The sequence below is a fragment of the Ursus americanus genome, chromosome X, assembly GCF_024610735.1.
Source record: "Ursus americanus isolate L20-20 chromosome X, mUrsAme1.1.p, whole genome shotgun sequence".
Lineage (NCBI taxonomy): Eukaryota > Metazoa > Chordata > Mammalia > Carnivora > Ursidae > Ursus > Ursus americanus.
The window spans coordinates 116,263,784-116,284,792 of NC_142164.1; the positions used below are offsets into that span (position 1 = coordinate 116,263,784).

Sequence of the window (21,009 nt, forward strand, 5' to 3'; positions counted from 1 at the left end):
CGGGAGCTGGGTCAGATCAATCAGAGAAACACACACACGCGCACACACACACACGCACACAGAGCCCGAGCTAGAAGCTGTCCACACGAAAAGTGAGAGAGCAAGAGATCGCATACCCTCATCTCCGGAACCTACTCTGCTCTGGGTTCACATCTCCTCTTTGGAAGTGACGGATTCGTGTCACCAGAGGATCACATTTTCTGCCCAAGAAGCCGTTCTTACCATATGGAGACTCAACTTCTACCCATGGTAAAAAGCATAAAACTATGTTGAGAATTCTTTCTGATTCTGCAGTCTCAGTCACCTCACATGTGTATCCGCTTTACGATTCTTAAAAAAAAAAAAAAGATTCTCAAGACCCAGCCGTCACTTTTTGTCCTAATTCTCTGACACGTGGCCACAGAAAGCTGAGTGCAGCGAGAGTGTTGTGTATTGTTTTAAGATTTTATTTATTTGTCAGAGAGAGAGCGAGCACAAGCACAGGGAACACCAGGCAGAGGGAGAATCGCCACTCAGCAGGGAGCCTGACTCGGGGCTCGATCCCAGGACCCTGGGATCATGACCTGAGCCAAGGCAGATGCTTCACCGACTGAGCCACCCAGGCGCCTGGCAGTGAGAACGTTTTTATGGGCTGCTGACCTGTTGCAGAGGGCTCGCCATCACACGGAATTTGGCGTGAAATGCAGCGGTCTTGGATGGCGCCCAAAAGAAATACCAGAAGGACCTCGTTAAAACAGGGTTTCACTTATAACATCTGGCCTGGACCCCAAGGGTGGCGGCTGAGCGCAGTGCGGGCCTCTGACTGTGGCAGACCGCGCGCCCTGCCAAGTTCATAATATCCTCTCGCCGTGGGAAGAAACATCCAGGAGGGGAAAGCATTCATCAGGTTATAAACGAAGCCTGCGACTTCCTCCCGGGCCAACAACTGGCTGGGGAGAGGCGGCCAGGCGAGGGAGGCCGCTGTCCCTGCCGGGTTCATGGAGCCCGCGGTGCGAAGCCAGGAGCCGCTCGGGGCACACATACGCCACCTGCTGGCACCACAGCCCCCCCTCGGCGGGAACCCTGGCGGATTCACGACTCAGAAATCAGCCACTCGGAACGTGGAGGCCAAGCCAGGGGCTCATCATTGAGAGCATTCTTAACAATTTTTTAAAAATTTAAAAATTAACTTATGAGTTTAGGAAAAACAGAGAAAGCAATTTGAAAGAGAGAGGAAATAACTCACGTGATTCTACACTTGACACAACTGTGTTTGCACGCGGGAGAGTGTCTTCTTGCCCCTCTTTCTGTGCAAATGAGTTTTTTAATTTTTAAAATATTTCTATGTATTTATTTGTCAGAGGGGGAGAGAGACAGAGGCAAGCAGAGGGAGCAGCAGATTCCCTGCTGAGCAGGGAGCCGGATGACACCGGGCTCGATCCCAGGACCCCGGTATCATGACCTGAGCCGAAGGCAGAGGCTTCACCAACTGAGCCACCCGGGCGCCCTGCAAATTAGTCAGTACGTGAGTTCTTACGATCCTACAATTCTGTATCTGTGCCTCTTTCCCTAACACGATATCGGCATGCCCACTCGTTGTTAGTTGCTCTCGATAGCCACCATATCGGCAGTCTGCCCGTGTTCCCTCATCGTTTACTCACGCTACCTCCAGATTTACTTTCCAAAGGGATCAACGGCTTCCAAAGGCACAGGGCTCAAGCGTTCCCGCCCACCGTTAACCTGTGCTCATTCCAGTGTCCCGGTATTTTCTTGTCATTCCTCCCATCCCGTGTCCTTCGTCCCTCTCAGCAAGCTGGCTCCTTTCTCCCTGAACCGTTTGCCAAGCCTCAGGGCCTTCCTCAACCCGGCTTCGTGACTTTGCTTGAAATGGTCTTTCCCTTGCCTCGCGTGCAAAATTCTAGCTCACGATCCAGCTCACATGCCTCCTGCTCTCTGAGCCCTGTCCAGGGATGCCGGGCTTCCTTTGCACGCGCTTCCAACGTTACGTTCAGCAGCCTAAGAGGCCACCCTCAATATCTGTGCTCCTCCCTAGGTGGGGAGAAGATGTAAGACTCCCTCTTCTCCTCTGTTCCTTCGCACCCTAGCACCCAGGGCAGTGCCACCACACGAAGGACACGCCCTCGAGAGACTCCCGTGGAGGTCAAGGTCATGATGGCTGCTCTATTCCGGGACATTGAGGCCTCCCTGATGGTGCCCAAACCTCTGACGGTACCCCAAGTAAGTTTAGGTAGCACAGGGGCAAACACCTTACAATCTAAGTTACTTATTTTAACGTGCATGACGCAAGTGCAGTTGAAAGACTGGTGTATCTCAGGAACGGTTTCAACTCAAGGAAACTATTAATAAATATTAATAAAATGGGGCACACATGTTGCAGATGGAACACAAAGAGCTGGGGCTGTTGTGACACAGGAGGGCCACAGAAGTTTGCAAAGGGAGAAGGAAATAACACTCACTAAGCACACACAGTGGACGGCAGGGAAGGGCAGAACGCCCGCATTCTGTCAAGAGTCTTGCACGGAGTCCTGCAAACTAAGTTCTGTGTCATGGCTGCTTCTGTGCTTCAACACACACTCAAGTATCTAACCTTGACAGAAAGCTCTCCGCCCTGCGCTAGGGGAGAGAACCGGACTAGGGGATGGGGCCAATAGGTCCCGAGGAAAGCACTTTTGGGTCCCTCAACTTGTTTTATGAGGCCAGCAGAGCCCAATACCCACACCTGACAAGGACATTCGAAAAGGAACAGGACACCCCAGTTTCTCCCAGTAAGATAAACACAAATACACAAGACACGGTATTAACAGACCAAATTCAGCAATGCGTAAAAAAGGACAAACCGTCTGGGCCAGGTGGGGTCCATTCGAGGAATGCAGGGCTTAACGTCAGAAAGGGAATCAATGATTTCACATTAACAGGATCAAGAAAAACCGTTTAAAAGAGGAAGATTCTGGAGCCAGAGGGTTTGTAACGAAACAATTCACATGCACAGGAGTGTCAGTGGAGGACTGCACCCCTACAGACTGTGCAAAGGGAACGAGGGTACACTTCTCTGGTGGAGGAGCGTGGATTATGGATGCCACAAAGCCAGCCAGGGAAACGGTTTATTCTCTTCCAGATGGAAGGCATGGGTATCACCTTCTCCAGCTCCTTAACTGCCCCTACGTTTTTCAGTTGAAAGTACAACATGCAGGGGCGCCTGGGTGGCACAGCGGTTAACCGTCTGCCTTCGGCTCAGGGCGTGATCCCGGCGTTACAGGATCGAGCCCCACATCAGGCTCCTCCGCTATGAGCCTGCTTCTTCCTCTCCCACTCCCCCTGCTTGTGTTCCCTCTCTCGCTGGCTGTCTCTATCTCTGTCAAAAAATTAAATCTTAAAAAAAAAAAAAGAAAGTACAACATGCACACACATGCACAGATGACAGATACCCAACCACAACCCAGACTCAAACTTTGGGACTGTGGTGGGGGCAGCCCCAGAGCTCCCCAAGTTCTCCTTCTGTCCCCGCTCAGCAGATGCTGCATGCCTACAGGACGATGCCCGACAAAGCTGGGGTGGTTAGAACACCTCCCATGCGCCCCTGTACTTGCTGCTGGGGGAATCAGGTGCCATCGTGTGAGTCCACGGGGACAGCACACCCGTACGTGAGCGCTTAGCTTCTCCCAGACCGAGCCTCACGCAACTTCCCTGTGCCGATGCTCACCTGTTTCTCCCCTCACCTTTACGCAGATAGGACTGACCTACGACGTCACGTCCGTTCCAGGGGTACGTGATGGTCTGATAGCCGCATACATCGTGAAAGGATTACCACGACCACGTTAATGAAGACCTCCATCGCCTCCCAGTTACATTTATCTGATGTGGCGAGAACACTGACGATTTTCTCTCTCAGCAACATCCAAACATACAATACACGACTGTGAACTATAAAGTCAACGTGGACGCGCATGGGTGCCTCTGTCAGTGAAGCATCTCCTTTTGGCTCAGGTCATGATCTCAGGGTCCTGGGATCAAGCCCCACATCGGGCTCCCTACTTAGCAGGGAGTCTACTTCTCCCTCCCCCTCTGCTCCTCACCCCTACTTGTGTTCTCTCTCTCGTGTTCTGCTCTCTTTCAAATAAATCAATAAATTCTTTAAAAAAAATTAAAGTCAATGTGCTGTCCATTATAATCTAGATCTTTCTGCGGTAATTAACCGTGAATATAACTGTTTCTGATCCTGTGACTCCCTTGAGCGAATCGTAGGGTCTGAGTGTGGTGTTGGGGAGCCCTGACGCCTCATCACACACGTGCTGCTCACATCTGTGGGAAACAGGAAGGTGGGTCTTGTTACTGTCCCACAGGACTTCAAAGGTCCTTTCACTCAGCAGCAACGCGGAGATGTCATTCGGGGCTTCCTTATCTATGATGCGACGGAACAAATACTTTCCTTTATTATTTCTAAAGCAAAGGCGACCACGATCTCCAAGAAATGCTTGGCTTTACTGTTCCATAAAGATCCTCTCTTTAAACAGGGACACACATTAGCAATGTAAAAGTGCCTCTGTAGTCAAAATATATTTTTAGAGACTCGGATGAACAATAAGCCCTGAACTTTTGTTTAAATTAAGATAGCTGAACCATTTTTAAATGATTTCCCGAATCTGTGGAAGTGTGTCTTGCATAAGAAGGCATTCCACGGTCCTAGGAAACATAGCAGAGCCTACCGCGTGATTTGTCAGATGCTGGGATTAGAGCGGGCAAAGCTGCTTCATCATTTTTGCAGACAGAAATTATTCAAAATATTAAGAGTAGCGCCCTTTTCCTGGTTATCTAACCTCCTCACCGGGAGCCCCCCCAAAATTATTATTATTATTTTTAAATCAGATGGAAAGTCTGCTACTCCCAATTATTTAATTATCTGCTGGAGATGCTTTGGCAGACTTCCGCCTTCCTCGAGGGGAAAAACTGCCCTGGAAAAATGTAATAAAAACGGGGACTGCATTTTGCTCATTGTTAAAGTCTATTTGAGATCTGCAGCAAAAGGAATCAAAATATAGCCCAAGAAGGTAAAGTGTGAAGAAACCGAATCCCATTAAAACCCCACTGACCAATAAAAACCCGCCGGAAGGAAAACATCCCGGAGCTAAAGGCTGTGCATCAGTGGTTGTCAACTGGGGGCGAGTTCACCCTCAAGGGGACCTCTGGCAAAGTCCACAGACATCCTTGGCCATGACAACACAGGGGAGGGGGCGTGTTATTGGCATTTAATGGATGGCGGTCAGGGAGCTGCTGGGGATCATTCCTTTTTAGTGCTGAGAGGAACCCCAGCGTCTGCAACCACAGTGCGCGGAGCCGATCGCCCACGGAGGCTCATTTGGGGAGTTTCCAATATCCTGCCATTACAAATGAAGCTGCTGTTTCCAGTTGTTTTTCTTTTTTTTTTTTAATAACTGGATTTTATCAGATAACAATTCAGCTTACAAATGACACTATGTGTGCCAAGGGCTTGTCTGGAAGACTGTACGGTTCTATTAAAAAGCCCTTGAATGTAATAATGTCGATGTGGAATTCAGGTGCTTTCTTCCCTTCCTTTGGAGACCCCAAACTCTGGAGTCATCTCTACACGAAACCTCCTCCCTGTAACACTGTGACTTATGGTGGTAAAACACACGTAACAGAGTGGACCGTTCTAGCCATTTCTGAGTGCACGGGTCACTGACGTTAAGTACGTTCACACTGCTGGGCAAACACCACCGCCGCGCATCTCCAGAACTCTGTCAGCTTCCCAAACAGAAACTTTGTCCCCACTCAACACTTAAGTCCCCATCGCGCCCTCTGAGCCCCCAGTAACCTGTGTTCTGCTTCCTGTCTCTGTGCATTCTGACGACTCCGGGTGCCTCATGTCAGCCGACTTGTCCGGCGTCCGTCCTGGCGTCTGGCTTCTGACTCTCAGCATCAGGCCCTCCAAGTGCATCCGTGCCGCAGCCTGCGTCAGAACGTCCCTCCTCTTTTTTTTTTTTTTTTTAATGATTTTTTATTATATTATGTTAGTCACCATACAGTACATCCCCAGTTTTTGATGTAAGGCTCGATGATTCGTTAGTTGCGTATAACACCCAGTGCACCATGCAATATGTGCCCTCCTTACTACCCATCACCGGTCTATCCCATTCCCCCACCCCCCTCCCCTCTGAGGCCCTCAGTTTGTTTCTCATAGTCCATAGTCTCTCATGCTTCATTCCCCCTTCTGATTACCCCCCCTTTCTTTATCCCTTTCTTCCCCTACCGATCTTCCTAGTTCTTATGTTCCATAGATGAGAGAAATCATATGATAGTTGTCTTTCTCTGCTTGACTTATTTCACTTAGCATAATCTCCTCCAGTCCCGTCCATGTTGCTGCAAATGTTGGGTAATCGTTCTTTCTGATGGCTGAGTAATAGTCCATTGTATATATGGACCACATCTTCTTAATCCAGTCATCTGTTGAAGGGCATCTCGGCTCCTTCCACGATTTAGCTATTGTGGACAATGCTGCTATGAACATTGGGGTGCATATGGCCCTTCTCTTCGCTACGTCTGTATCATTGGGGTAACGTCCCTCCTCTTGTAAGGCTGAATGGCGTTCCATTGTGGGGACGCGACACACTTCGTTTATCCATTCGTCCACCCGGGGACACTGGGGTTGTCTCCACTGCGATTTTCGGACGGAACATTCTATGCACCCCTAAGGCAGCAGCTCACCTCTGCAGGAAGGAGCACCTCTGTCCACGACGTCCGCCAACAGCCCTGCTGCCACGGCAGCTCACGAACCCGCGACGCTGAGCGGAGCCGGAAAGGGCACTCCTTACGACACACGCGCTCTCTCTAACCAAGCAGAGATTCCAAGAAAATGCAGCAAGAGGCCAGGAGAAGGGGCACAGTCAGTTCTGACATAATTGATGGCCCCGAGCTCAGCAGACAGGGCCTCAGAGAAAGGTTTTCTTCCACCGATGAACTACAATTCCCAGAAAACCCTTCTTGAACCCAGGCAGGCTGGCTTTAAAAAGTACCATTTTAAAGGCCCCAGGTCACCTCCTGGTGTTGTTTCTGAAGGGACCTCTGTACCCTCGTACTGTTTCTGAGCACACAGCTGGGCTGCTTTGCTCCCCCCCGCGCCCCTCCCCCCCAGAAGGAGACCCACCCCCCCAGCCCTGTCCTCAGCCCTACAGGGACCTCGGCTACTTCACGCAGCACAGTGTGGCTCGCTCTTCTCCAAACATTCTTTCCCCGCCTGGCCCCACGAAGCGGCTGTGTGCACATGCATGGTTCTGAAACCACTCCGTAATCTTTCCAGAAAGTAAGAGCTCTCTATGTGTTTAGAACAGAACGACCTTTAGCTTTGTGCTGGGGCTTGCTGTGGAGACAAAATGCCACCCTAAGCCTCCCTTGCTCTCCCCTTAGATCCTAGCCACGCTGACCTTATACGGGGCATCACAGGGCATGGAAGGCTGCTTGGCACCTGGCAAGCAAAGCTTTACCATTTGTCTCGGCCTAGAAGCTCCACGTAATGAATGAGACATGGCACCCCGGTTCTGCTGTGAACCCCCAAAGTGTGAGCACACAGTATTTCACTACCGTCTTTGGATGATACATAATCTAGAACTATCCAAGGATGACACATAATACAGAACTATGTGTACATTATGTAAATCCAAGGAAACATGCCTACTCCTGCGTAGCCGGTCAACACGTGTGCAGACACAGCTCTCGAGGAAAACAGAACCCGGCGAAGACGCAGATTTTCGTTTTAGGGAACTGCCAATGCCCCTCTGTGAATAATGCATGCATTGTGACGTTAATGGAAGCAATAAACATGTATAATAAATCGGCCTCTCGACGACAAATCATGACAAATCAGAAAAGAAGTTCTGTGTAGAAGGAGTTTGCAATCATACCTGAAACCCTTCCCCATGAAGAAAGAAGTTCATCATCCCGGTGATTTGTAAGATAGGATAAATCAATTTTTACCATCTCCCGTAACAACAGGCTCCTTTTATTACCTGAAATGTGTGAAACGACAGCCCTCGGGACCACACAGCCGGGTGACATACCCGCCACCTGACAAAACAATTTCTCACTTGCGCTTCCTTCTTCACCAGCGGAACCAGCAGTGATCGTCGAGCCGTTTTACGAAGCCTCCACTTCTTCTACGTGGGCTGCCGAGGTCAGTCCCCAAACTCGAGGTGGGGGTGTGAGCGAGGCAGTGTGCAGAATTTCAGCGGCCGCCCTACGTGGGGCCCGATCTGGAGGACTCGTGCTTTCTGCCCCGAAGCCCGCACAGAGGGACGCACGTCCAGTCCCGACGCCCAGTCGCCTCCCCTGGAGGGCTGGCCAGGCGGTGGAGCGGTCTGTTTTTACGTCCAGAGCTGTGCTGCCAAAGCAGGAGACAGGGTCCATTTGTGGACACTCTCTCACTCAGCAGGTCGCGGTGAAAGTCACTGGCGGAAACCATGACTCCGTACAGGTTCCAGAAGGCTAATTTTAACCCCAAAGAGGAAGCATGAGGCGTCCTCGGTATCCTGCAGATCTGTCTGCCGGGGCTGACGTCCTCTTACCTACCTCCCAACTAAGCACAAATCAGCACCGCTCGTCCGATCGCATCTACAAAACCACTGATGCTTCTCGAGGGCCTCACTGCCCAGCGACCCCGAGAAGGATGCAGTGGCTTCTGATAACCTTCAACCCACACTCAGCACACGAGCCAGCAATCCCACGCCTAGCTGCTCACCCAAAAGCAACGAACACCGATGTTCTCACAAGAACACTGTACACAGAGGTTTCTAGCAGCTTTAGTCGTGATGGTCAAAACCCGGAAACAACTCAACTGTTCTTCCACAGGAGAATGGACAAGCCAACTGCGGCGCATTCTTACAACGGAATAGGACTTAGCACCGAAGAACCGACCAGTGACGCGTCCGACGGCGTGGCTGCATCCCAGGCGCACAACACTGAGCCAGAGCAGCCAGACTCCGAGGGCTGCACGCGGCCTGAGTCCATGGAGACAACCCCTCACACAGGCGTAACGCCACGGATGGGCCTCACAGTGTCGCGGCCAGGGGCTGCGCTGGGCAGACGCTCTGATGACAAAGGGGCCCGGCGGAGTTTTAGGGGTGATGGACTTCTCTCCCATCTCAATGGGACTGGTGCTTAGTGGACTAGACACGTTTTGCAAAAACTCTAACCCCGTACTCTACAGAGGCTGAATTTTACTGCGTGAAAATTATACCTTCATTTAAAAACACAGATGCAACACAGGACGGGTGAGATCGGCCTTCTCGGAGATTGCCGAATGAGACCATGGAAACAGAGTGTGGCCACCATTTAACTGTTGGGGAAAATCTGGCTCTAAACCCCCAGCTCGGCTCTCCTCTCAAGACTCAATGGTGACACGGACCCAGGTCTGCGGACCATCTTTCCGTCCAGAAGGCATGTAGCTGGCCTTGCGGACGCAACGTAACACACACACTTTGCTGACAAATCCGCCAATACCGTGCATTTCGGGTCTTTCACCAGGACCTGGGCAACGCCAGGTGGCCACCCTCCTGCTTGTGCGAAGGGACAGCCTCCAGCAACACTTCGTGTCCACTGCATCCCTCCCCAATTGGGTCTGGGAGGAATTATCTCCTTTGTAACTTGGATTTGGGGGTGGAGCCCTAGAGGAAACACTCAGGCTTTCAGGGACTCACTGATATTTCCCACTCTCCGTACGCACTTGCAACAGGCATCCGCCTCCCACGCTACACGGAGAAAACAGCAGTGGCAAACAACCGCGATTCATGCGGTATTTGCAGGAGCCGCTCACACCAGCCTATGCAGGCTGAACCCCATTCCTACACCCTGCTGCCTCATTCCCTCACTGTTGGGGGGGTGAGGCGAGCCGGGGGCTGGGGGGGCACCCCGCTGCAATGCCCTGCTCTACGAGTGGCACACCCGGCAACAGAGACCACGCGGTGAATCCCCGTACGGCAGAGCAAGGTCTGAGCCGCAAAGCCGGGCTGCCCCAGCTCCGGCGCAAGCCGACGCGGCCACTGTGGCGCCGGAGCGGGCAGTCCCAGCTGCCTCCTGCTTCGTCCACAAGCCTTGCTCGCCGACCAACACTTTCTTCTTCAGAATGCCGTGAGGCCGTTACAGAGAGAGCTCGCAAGTCTACGGTATGCACCAGGTGCTTTTACGGGCAAGCCCGCGGCTCCACACAGCGAACGACGGTCACGGCGACATCGCCGCGTCCTGGCAGGTTGAGGGACGCGCCTCTGCAGTGGAATCTACCTCCTCCCTCCGGGGAAGGCCAGAGCACAACCCAAGATGACCTCGATGGTGCTGTTCGCGGGCAGAGTCACGAGCAAGCCCATCCTTGAGGTTCTGCCCAAGTTTGAAGACGTGTGACCTGGATTCTCCCAGCCAGGAAGCTGTCACCTTCAACACGCCGCCTTCCCGCTCTTGGGGAGAGACAGGTTCCTTGGGGGATTCACGGCACCCACACCGATACAGAGGACGCGGCGGTGGGATGCAGACGGACGGTGCTGGAGACGGACGGCCAGGGACGGCGTCCGTGGCTTGGTGTAGAGAAGGCCGGCTCTCCCCTTGAGTTCGGGTGACCAGGACCAGGAACGCCCGGGCTTCTAGGGAACTAGCTCCTCGCTGCGCGCATGCAGCGGGGCTGGAACCTTCCGGGGCTATCCCCCGACCGGCGAGGCGAAGCACGCAGGGACCAGAGAACCAGCTGTCTGCCTCCCGCGAGGCCATCCCCGGCCCCTCCCTCCTGCGCACCCACCTTCCTCCACACAAGGCATAAGGATGGGGCCTGCTGCCCAAGCCTTGGCAACACAGAACTCCTGGTACCTCTGGCAGAGAAAGCCGGACTGGGAGGAGTGGAGGAAGGAGTCACCTGTGGGAACACAGGGCTCATTTGTGAGCCCCCGCCCCCCCACCGCTAGAAAGGAGACACCGACAGGCTGAGAAGATGCTCTCTGCACTGGGTGGGCGCTCAAGAAATATGTGCTGAGCCGAAACTGAGGATTTGAGAAAAACACAGAAAACGACCCCAAAAGGACCTCTTGGTATTTCCTCTCCTCCTGCTTTTGAACAAGTCCTCGTGGGGGACTCCAGGCCACTCCAGGACTCACGTGGTCCTTAGAGGAAGGCGCAGGCATGGCTTTCTGGAAGACGTACGCAACACGTGTATGGAAGGACTCGGACAAGCAGGACAGGGGCTCGCAGACACAAAATCCATAGGGGTGAAAGCCTATCCTCCTGTCCCCCGACTCCCCTCCTCAGTTGCCTGGTGACAGAGCTTTATCAACAAACAGGGGCCCAATGCAAGCAAACATGAGAAAAGAAAGTATGGCCTTTCTGGGGGAGGGATGGTTTCTGTGTTTATTCCAAGAGGCCAGTGGTGCTCCTGCCCCCACTGGGCCTCGGGCCTCGGGCCCCAGGGACCAGCCAACCAAGAAAACCCTCACTCCAGGCGACCCAGGCTCTGCATAAGGTTTTCACATCATTTACTTATCCTGAGGTTCGGCTTGTGATTTCTTCACACATTCTGACCGTACTTGTGCCTCCTATCTTTGTGCACAAGGGTGCACACAGAAAGGAATCTCGAATTCCCTGCTGAAAGTCCACGGGGGAGCACGCAGCTGCGTCATGGGGGAGCACCTAGCTGCACCACGGGGGAGCACCTGCACTCCAGGTGAGCGGGTCCCCCGACTTCCCAGGGGAGTAAGGTATGAGAGCCGTACTACTGACTCCCCAGGCCCACAGGGCTGAGGTCATACACATTTTATCAATTTCTTTTATTCTACGTTGGGCAACAGCCAATGCAAATGATGTAATATATATGGAAAAAGAATGTGCGCGTTCCATGAAAACGCTAGCTGGGTCCCCAGGGACGGACAGCCAGGACTGGCTGCGAAGACGTGTTTGTATGTAACACACTATGTGTCCACTGTTCTTCATTACTTTTGCCCACGATAACTTTTTTTTTTTGCAGGGGAGGGGAGGCTCCAGTGGGGTAAATAACTTGTTCGGGGGTCAGAGCCTGAGCCATGTGGTCTGGACATAACCCCCACCCAGCTCAGCCTTCCAGGCTAACTCTGGGAGAGCCCAGACCCAGGGGCTCACGAGCTGGTTTTCCCTCAAACTCGTCCATGTGTCTCTGGAAGGTGGAGGCCCACGGACGGGTTTCCTTTTTGAAAAATCAAGTTGCAGAACATAAATGATAGGATACCAAGTGTATAAAGTTTAAATAACGCACAAGACTGAGAATGATGGGTTGCACTGTGTTCTGCCCCAAATTCCTAGGTTCAAGTCCTAGGCCCCCGGTTCAGCTCCGAGAGTGGCTTCATTTGGAAACGGGGTCACTGCAGATGTAATGCGTTAAGATTAGGTTATACTGCAGTCTGGTGAGGCCCTAATCCAGGAGGAATGTCTCCAAAAGGAAAGGATCCTGGAGAGAAGGATCTATAAGAAGGAGAAACGTGACAAATTCGGACAGAGGGAGCAGCACACGGGGAGAAAGCCGGGTGACGATGAAGGCTGACACAGGCGTGATGCCTCCACAAGCCATGGAGCAGCAACGATGGGGGGCAACCCCCCACAAGTGGGGAGACAGGCACGGAACAGACTCCCTCACGGCCTCAGAAGGAACCCACACCGCCCACACCTTGAATTTGGACTCCGGTCCTGCAGAACGTTGAGACAACGTATTTCTGTTCGAGCCGTGGCCCCAGTCTGTGGTCCTTCCTTACAGCGGCCGTCACGAACTAATACCTCAGGGCCTACGCTGCTTAGGAAGAGACCGTGTGCACAGTAAGTGCATGGGGACAACACACACCAAACCTGGGGGAGGCGGGCAGTCAGCACTGAGAAGAGAAAGGGGACGGCACCGGAGAGTCGAACACGGGCATCCCTCGGGCTCTGGAAATGCTGTAGTTCTTAATTTGGGTGGATAGGTGCTGACAACAATGTTCTTCATACATGTCATTTTGCGCATCTCTAATGAAATATTTTGAAGTTTTAAAAGTTTAAAGACAATATTCGCTTTAGAAATTAATTAAAAATCTAATAACATTAATTAAAAAAAGAATTCGGAGTCTTGAGAATGTAAAAAGCACCCACAAGCTACCCAGTAAACCGTGTGGAGGCTGTGTCCGTGGGGGGCAGCTGCGACACTGTCTAACGCGTGGATCCGGGCTCGGAGGCGTCCAAGGACTTCCCAGAGGGCTGCCTTTGTTCTGTGACAAAGCCAGGCCGGACCCGGGGCCTTGGGCTCTTGTCAACCCCGTTCCCTGCCCCCTGAGGATGCCAGCTGCTATTCCCAAGGTCTACCCTGTCGATAGGGAGCACACATCGGGCCTGTCCAGTGCTTATCGTCAAGTCACGTCTTGGTCACAGTCACAAGTGTTGGAAGAAACCGGAACCATTCGTACGTTTTGGGAAACTGCCAAGGGCCCCCGGTGGGGTGTGGTTTAGGAGCTCCAAAGATGAGTGGTCTTAAATCTGAGAGATTCATAGATACAGACAGCATGAAGACACACCAGCCCATCCATTAACGCCCTTTCCATGTCCGTCCCAACTGCTCTTGACCTTAACTGCAATCTGATCTCATCCGGGCAGAAAGAGCAAGGGAAGACAGAACACAAGCCCCATCCCACCCCACCCATCTCCTTCAACGCTCTCACTAAGAACGTCACCTGCTCTTCTTTTCTAGCCTGGTTTTCCGATCACTGGTGGGTGGTTGTGCATGTGGCATACTGCAGATGGGTTTCCAGCTGACAGAAACCCAAGCCTCTTACCTGACTCCTGGAGATAGCGATACACCAGGAAGTTCACCTCGTCACTGGTTATGCTCATCTTAGCCTCACCTCGCGGCGATGAGGTCCGTACGATGCGGGAGCCACCCTCTGTGAGACGACAAGAAGAAGTGGGAAGAGGGTTTTGAAACACTGCCCGTTTTTTTGTCCCTGTATTCTTTCTTGAGAGGACTAAAAAAGCCATACCCATGACGGTATGATGGTATCACCATGAAGATAACTATAATTTTGTAATATATATATATATATATAAAATATTTATAAAATATATACATTCAGGAGAAAAGTTTCAAAAACATGAAAAAAGAATAAGGCACTGGTGTATTTTATAAGGCTGGGATAGGGTCAGGGATAAACCACACTAATGACAAATTCAGGGGCAACGGAAAACGAAAACAAAACCCAACTTTTTATTCAATAAAAATCACATGTGCATCGTGATCACAATGGATTTGGTAATGAGCATGCACGGAATCCTGAAGTGCTGTCTGACGAGCTTGGGTGGATAGGACACTAAGCGCTTTTCCAGGCAGAGGAGATTAGTGAGTAGACCAGAAGTCACGTCAACACCCCTAAGGCAGGTGACCACATGGACCAGATTTTGCCTGTTGTTCTAGAAAAGCAATTAGCCACAGTACCTTTCACTCATAAAGTTTAAGCGATAAAACCGACGGTCACTCTACGTACAGGCCGTAGGCAGCACTGAGAAGGGAAACACACACGAGTGAGGAGTGAAGTGTACATGTCTCCTCGACATCATTTCTATAAAGAAGCCAAGTCTCAGGAAGATGGAGCACGAACACAGAGCAACCAAAGAGAGAATCTGATTTTCTTCACAGTGATCCTAGTGACCATAAGAGCAAGCGAGCCCCAGGAGAGGAGAGGAGAGCGAGGGGGAGGGGGAGGGGAGGGGAGGGGAGGGGAGGGAGGTCAATCAAGCAAGCACAACTCGTCTTATACACCAACAAACTAGAATGCACACACCAACAAGAGCATTCACTCCGAAAAGAGCCGAAGCCAAGAAAGGCCATGACCCCGTTCAGCGAGGTCACCAACACCAAACATTTTTAGCTGTTGGGGAACTGTCTTCAGACCCTACACCATACATTTTCAGGCATTTTTACTGGTGGCAGAACTTTTATCATTACATGAGAATTAACTTTTTGTTTATTTAGAATAAAGATAAAAGGGCAAAGCAGACCTTCAAGGAGTCACACAAAAGGCCGCTGTAAGGGACATACCCAGTGAGCCCCACCCTGGTAAGATCCCCTCTCACATGTGGGCAAGACCTGTGACTCACTTCTACCCCACGGAATACACCAAAGGACGGGATGTCACTCTACTCCTTAGGTTATGTCCTATGGCAAGGGTGACCAGATGTCATTCTCCTCATTATTGTATCATATAAGATCCTGTCTTAGTGGCCTGAAGGGAGACATTGACCTACTGGCCTCGAAGATGAAGGCTGTCATCGTGTGAACCGCCCACGGAACTGGGGACAGCCCGCAGGAAGCTCTGTACAACAGTCCTACAACCACAAGGAACTGAAATTCTGCCAACAAATGAGCTAGGAAGACAACCTCCTCCCCTCCGCCCAAGCTCCAAATGCCGATGCAGCCCAGCAAGCACCTTATCTGCAGCCTGTGAGGCCCTGAGCAGGGAATCCAGCAAAGGGGGGCCCGGACTCGGGACCCAGAGAAATGTATTGTTTCCAGGTGCTGCAGAAATGTGTGGCCATCATTAGGCCTCAGTGAAGAACGAACATGCTGTCTCTTGGGTCACTGCAATTCTCACCTGAGTTACCAGGATTTTGCCACTCAAGAATGCTTATCTTCTTCAGCTACTTTGCTGATAGTCTGTACTTGTGTATATACTGAAAAGAAAAGCTGACAATCAAAATATAGATCTGTCCTGAGATTGGTTTGCATCCTGGGGAATTCATTCATAAGACAGTGTCAGGAAAATATCAGAGACTAAATAAAAAATTATGAAATCTGAGCATAACCAGGTGAAAAAAAAACATTATCTGAGAGGACGTAAACAATAACAAAAACACATATCACAGAACGCTAACGCTGAAGAGACTTCTGGAGACGTTACACGGGCAGTAACGACGAGTCAGTTACAGGACGAATTCACTCTATGGTGAATGGCTGGGCCTCGCGCAGGTGATCAGGTCATGAGGGTGGGGCCCTCATGAGTGGGATTAGCGCCCTTGTAAGGGAGACCCTCCAAGAGCTCTTGGTCTTTCCGCCAAGCGAGGACACAATGAGCAGAGGCCCATCTGGGAAACAGGAAGTGGATCCTCACGAGATACGGAATCTGCCAGCGCCTTGATTTCAGCCTTCCCTCCTCCCGAGCTGCAAGGACAGAATGTCTAGCTGCCCCGTCTGGGCTACGTTGTCACAGCAGCCTGAAATGACACACACCACCCCGGCTCCATTCTCTTTTTCCGTCAGGTTGGGTGCTTAGAAATAAGTAAAGTCTAACGGGCTCTTAGCATCAGTACTTTTTGACATTGGGGGCCAGATGATCCTCGTTCTGAGGCTGACCCGGACGCCGTGGGACGCTGACCAGCCTCCCTGGCCTCTGCCCGCTGCAGGCCAGCACAACCCCCTCCCCCAGAGTTGTGATGATCAAAAACGTTGCCAGACGTTGCCAAATGTCCCAAATGGCAAAACTGCTGGTTTTCTCTGGAGAAGAAAAATCAGCATCTTGCATCTGAGAGGAACTGCATTTACAAAAACGCAGGGCCATGTGGGGCCAGCTCACAGATGCTGCTTATGACACAGCCAGGCTACTAAAAGTGATCATTTAAAATGCACCATAAGAGCCAGGCTTTTCCAGATAGCCCGTGTCAAATCTTTCTACAAAATTATCAGCAGTTTCATTAGAAAATTCCGATTTCTTTCTTCAGCATCCAGATCCGTTTTGTTTTCTAAGGAGAAAAGGTCCCAGCACCCCAAGAGCCAGGTTCTCCTTCGCCAGCCACGAGTGTCTGCAATGAGCCCAGGTGTCTGCATGGCGTTCACGCAGGATTCTGGAGCCTCCTCAACACACCAAGGATGGGGGACTGCTTTGTTCCTCTTTTCCTTTATGCACCATCATTTCCTGCAGCTAGGAAACTTCTGCTTCAGCTCTGGCTCTCCTGTTTCCTGATCATAGACTGAGGTTCTCTCTACATTTATAAGTTAGGATACGCTTCTCCCAGTACACTGTTAACTTTTTAAAGGCTTTTTGATTTTTTTTTTTAAAGATTTTATTTATTTATTTGACAGAGATAGAGACAGCCAGCGAGAGAGGGAACACAGGCAGGGGGAGTGGGAGAGGAAGAAGCAGGCTCATAGCAGAGGAGCCTGATGTGGGGCTCGATCCCACAACGCCGGGATCACGCCCTGAGCTGAAGGCAGACGCTTAACCGCTGTGCCACCCAGGCGCCCCTTAAAGGCTTTTTGATTTGAACGCAGCGGAGAAAAGAAAACAGAAACCAGCCTTGGCCTGCAAGAGAACCAGGTGAAATGTCATCTGGTCCACAACACTTGTCCTATGTCCCCCTGGCTGTTCTACGTCAATGACATCGTTTAATTTTTGAAAACAGAGTAATTGGATCACACCTCCCCCACAACTGAACAACTTCTTAACTAGCTTTTAAAGGATTATTTTTTTAAAGACCTAATTCCAGGGGGGCCAGGCAGCCTCAGTCAGTGGAGCCTCTAACTCGATTTCGGCTCCAGTCACGATCTGGGCCATGAGATTGAGCCCCATGTCCAGCTCGTGCTCAGCAAGGAGTCTCCCTGAATTTCCTTCCCTCTGCCCTCGGCCCCTCCTCAGGCACACATGTGCGCGAGTGCTCTCTCTAAAATAAATACATAAATCTTTTAGAAAAATAATAAAGGGGCGCCTGGGTGACTCAGTTGGTGAAGCGTCTGCCTTCGGCTGAAATCATGATCTCAGGGTCCTGGGATCGAGCCCTGCGTCAGGCTCCCTGCTTGGCGGGGAGCCTGCTTCTCCATCTCCCCGCTGCTGGTGGTCTCTCTCTCGATCTCGCTCTCTCTCAAATAAATATGTAAAATCTTTAAAATAACTAAATAAATATAAAACCTAACTCAAAAAAAAAAGGGGATTTACAGTAACCAGTGAAGGAAATGCATTTACAATATACGTGTATATTTTTAGACTGTTTCAACACAAACACGAGAACATTCTTTGAACTAACAACAATACATTTTTTTTTAAAGATTTTATTTATTTATTCAACAGAGAGAGAGACAGCCAGAGAGAGAGGGAACACAAGCAGGGGGAGTGGGAGAGGAAGAAGCAGGCTCATAGCAGAGGAGCCTAATGTGGGGCTCGATCCCAGAACGCCGGGATCACGCCCTGAGCCAAAGGCTTAACCGCTTAACCGCTTAACCGCTGTGCCACCCAGGCGCCCCTAACAGCAATACTTAATCCATTTCAACTCCTTGGGGTTTTTTTTTTTTCTTGCACGATTTTATTTATTTATATGAGACAGAGAACACGAGCAGGGGAGAGGGGCAGAGGGAGAAGCAGATTCCCCGCTGAGCAGCGAGCCCAACATGGAGCTGAATCCCAGGACCCTGGGATCATGAGCTGAGCCAAATGCAGACGCCCAACCGCTCAACCGACTGAGCCACCCAGGCACCCCTCATCTCACTGGGTTTGACTGCACTGCAGTCAGGAGAAACCCACAACAGTTCACAGGGTGTTTACAGTTGCAACACCTCTAAGCAACCTGCTTGAAAGCGGTGGTGGTGGTGGGTCTGATGGGTCCACTTTACTTTTTTGACACCAGTGAGTAAAATGGCTGATCTTTGCTTGGCAAAAGTTACCAACATCCCCTCATAAGTGTGGGAAGTGAAGTTCCCTATCCTGTTTCCTCCACGACCAGACCTAAATTTCACAGGATGGGAGGAGAAAACGATGGATTTCCACCCAGGGTTGTGCTGTGCAACTGAGTGTAGAGAAGCACACTGGTATTCGTGGCACTGAAAGGTCTCCGAGGGCAGCAGCGGTCAGCGGGAGGGGAGGGAGTCCCCACTCAGCGTGTCTGGTTGGAGCGTCTGCAAGGACATTCCGCCTCTCCGGTCATCTGCCACTTCTGAGTCTGTCCGCGAGCCAAGGCCGAAGGAAGGTGCCCCCGTGCTCGTCTTTACCATAACTGGTCGTGAAATATCACGTCGACAGGAGGAGTTCCGACTGTCGTGTTACTTCTCAAGCCCCCCACTCCTGCCTCTGCTTAAAGATGAAACAGCTCTTACTGATGGAAAAGAGAAAGTCAGGCAAGGCTGTGAATCCCTGAGCGTGGGCTGCTCTGTGTCTGTCCACGTTCTACTCGGGGACAGGACAGCCAGGGTTCTCTACATCAGACAAACAAATGTCACATTTCCACTCCGTCTCTCGCTCTTTTGTTTTGAATGCGGTAAACAGAACATATAACTTACACTCATAAGCCCTTCAGTGTACAACTCGTTAAGGACATTCATACTGTTGTACAACGATCCCCACCGTTCATTTCCAGAACCTTCTCATCTTCCCAAACTGGAACTCCATTAAACACTAACCCCCCACTTCCCCCATCCCCTGGTCCCTGGCACCCTCTGTTCAGTCTACTTTTCATCTCTATGATTTGGGATTCCTCCAGGGAACTCCTCAGTCTGATTTTTAATTTATACGCTTCATGTCAAGAAAATGGGACATCGTGAAATGACCAACGGTTTGATTTTAAGGGGCAGCATACTGGGGCCACAGGACATTTCTCTTGGGTCCTCATGACCTCTCATGTCCCCTTTCCAGAGGGTCCTTTCCTGCAGATGCTTGGCAGACGCACTCGGCCACCGTCCCCGCCCGATGAGGTTCTGGGCTTCACACTCAACAGGCCGATTCATCGTGGCCCGTGTTCACCAGTCCCTGTTTTGAAGGCCTTTCTCACCACTCAATAGCCGAAATAACAACCCCACAGTAAAGAGTGAGTTCCCTAACTTCACGTCACCCTGCCTTCCCTCCAGTAAAGACTCAGATATTTGAAATGAGAACACACGCCAGGCACACCGGACACGGGGAGGCTGACGTGGGTCTGTTCAGAGGTGCCGCAGGGCTGCCAATCCCATCACGGCCCTAACTCTGGCTGCGTGCTTTACCGAGCTCTCAGCACCGTGCACTATTTCCAACAAAGTCCTCTTAGGAAAGCAAGCGTGTGGGGAGAATGAGGTATGAGGAGGTAATGGAGAAATTACCGAGTATCTCCTAGATTCAAGGCATGGTGTTTTGGCAATACTAGGAATTAAACACATTCATACGCACACTGACACACGCACTCACTCACGCACACCTCTTCCTTTAAGCTGTTTAGTAAGACCTCCATGCAAATAATGAAAGGCGCCAACACTTAAGCCCCCCCATAAGCCACACAAAGTATTACGGGGAGTGGGGGGCTGGGTTCCAAGGAGGGAAACTTTGGAAGAGGGGGAGCGTAAATTCCTGCTGATGAAGACAGCATCTGGGGAGGATGATGGGAACAGGGAGACAGAAAAGCAGTACAGGAGCCGTGTGTGGTGTGTGTGTGTGTGTGTGTGTGTGTTGTATGAGTGTATGACTGTGTGTGTATGTGTGTGAGTGTGGGGGGGGCTACTGTGTAAAGAACAATTTGACCTTGTACAATGTACCAGACGCTGCCCTGGACCCAGGGCAGGAAGAACTCCGTCTGTGCTACAGTTTGCTGTGAAACGCCGTTAACGTCTATCATGTGAGGCAAGCTGGCCTGTGTCCTGTCTTCATTCTGGAAGAAGGATTTTCGCAGGCACATGCCTGCGCTGGCTACAACCGTCAGGGTACAAATGTGTGGGATTCAGGGCGCCTGGGAACTAAGAGCCAGTCAGCCTGACTTTTCATCATACCCCCACCCCTTTCTAGCTCCAGGTTGGCGGGCAGGTTACGTGACTCAGCTTCTCATCTCCTAACGTTGGATCACGACAGCCCTACGCCCGGGAGAGGCTGTGAGAATTCAGCGTTTGTACAGAAATTCTCAGAGCAGGGCCTCAGGCACAGCAGAGATCCACGACTTGCTAACTACTCCTCGTATTCGGCCGACGGTGCACGTCCCCAAAGAGAGTGAAGCAAGCCTTCTGGAGGCATCGGAGGGACACAACACCCTCAGCAAACGGGC

At 51.2% G+C, this 21,009-nt stretch overlaps 1 protein-coding gene across 4 annotated transcripts in view; it reads right to left on the minus strand.

Annotated features, from left to right (window-relative positions):
- Positions 1-21,009, minus strand: part of TBL1X (transducin beta like 1 X-linked) — a 211,700-nt gene that overhangs the window by 32,807 nt on the left and 157,884 nt on the right. For 3 of the 4 annotated variants that reach the window (XM_087859766.1, XM_045813596.2, XM_045813595.2), the window contains one exon: positions 13,809-13,916. The exons of the other annotated variant lie outside the window; for it this stretch is intronic. In XM_087859766.1, coding sequence (XP_087715892.1) covers positions 13,809-13,866 — 58 coding nt within the window. In that variant the 5' untranslated portion in view covers positions 13,867-13,916. The remainder of the gene's footprint in view (positions 1-13,808; positions 13,917-21,009) is intronic. 4 annotated transcript variants of the gene reach the window in all.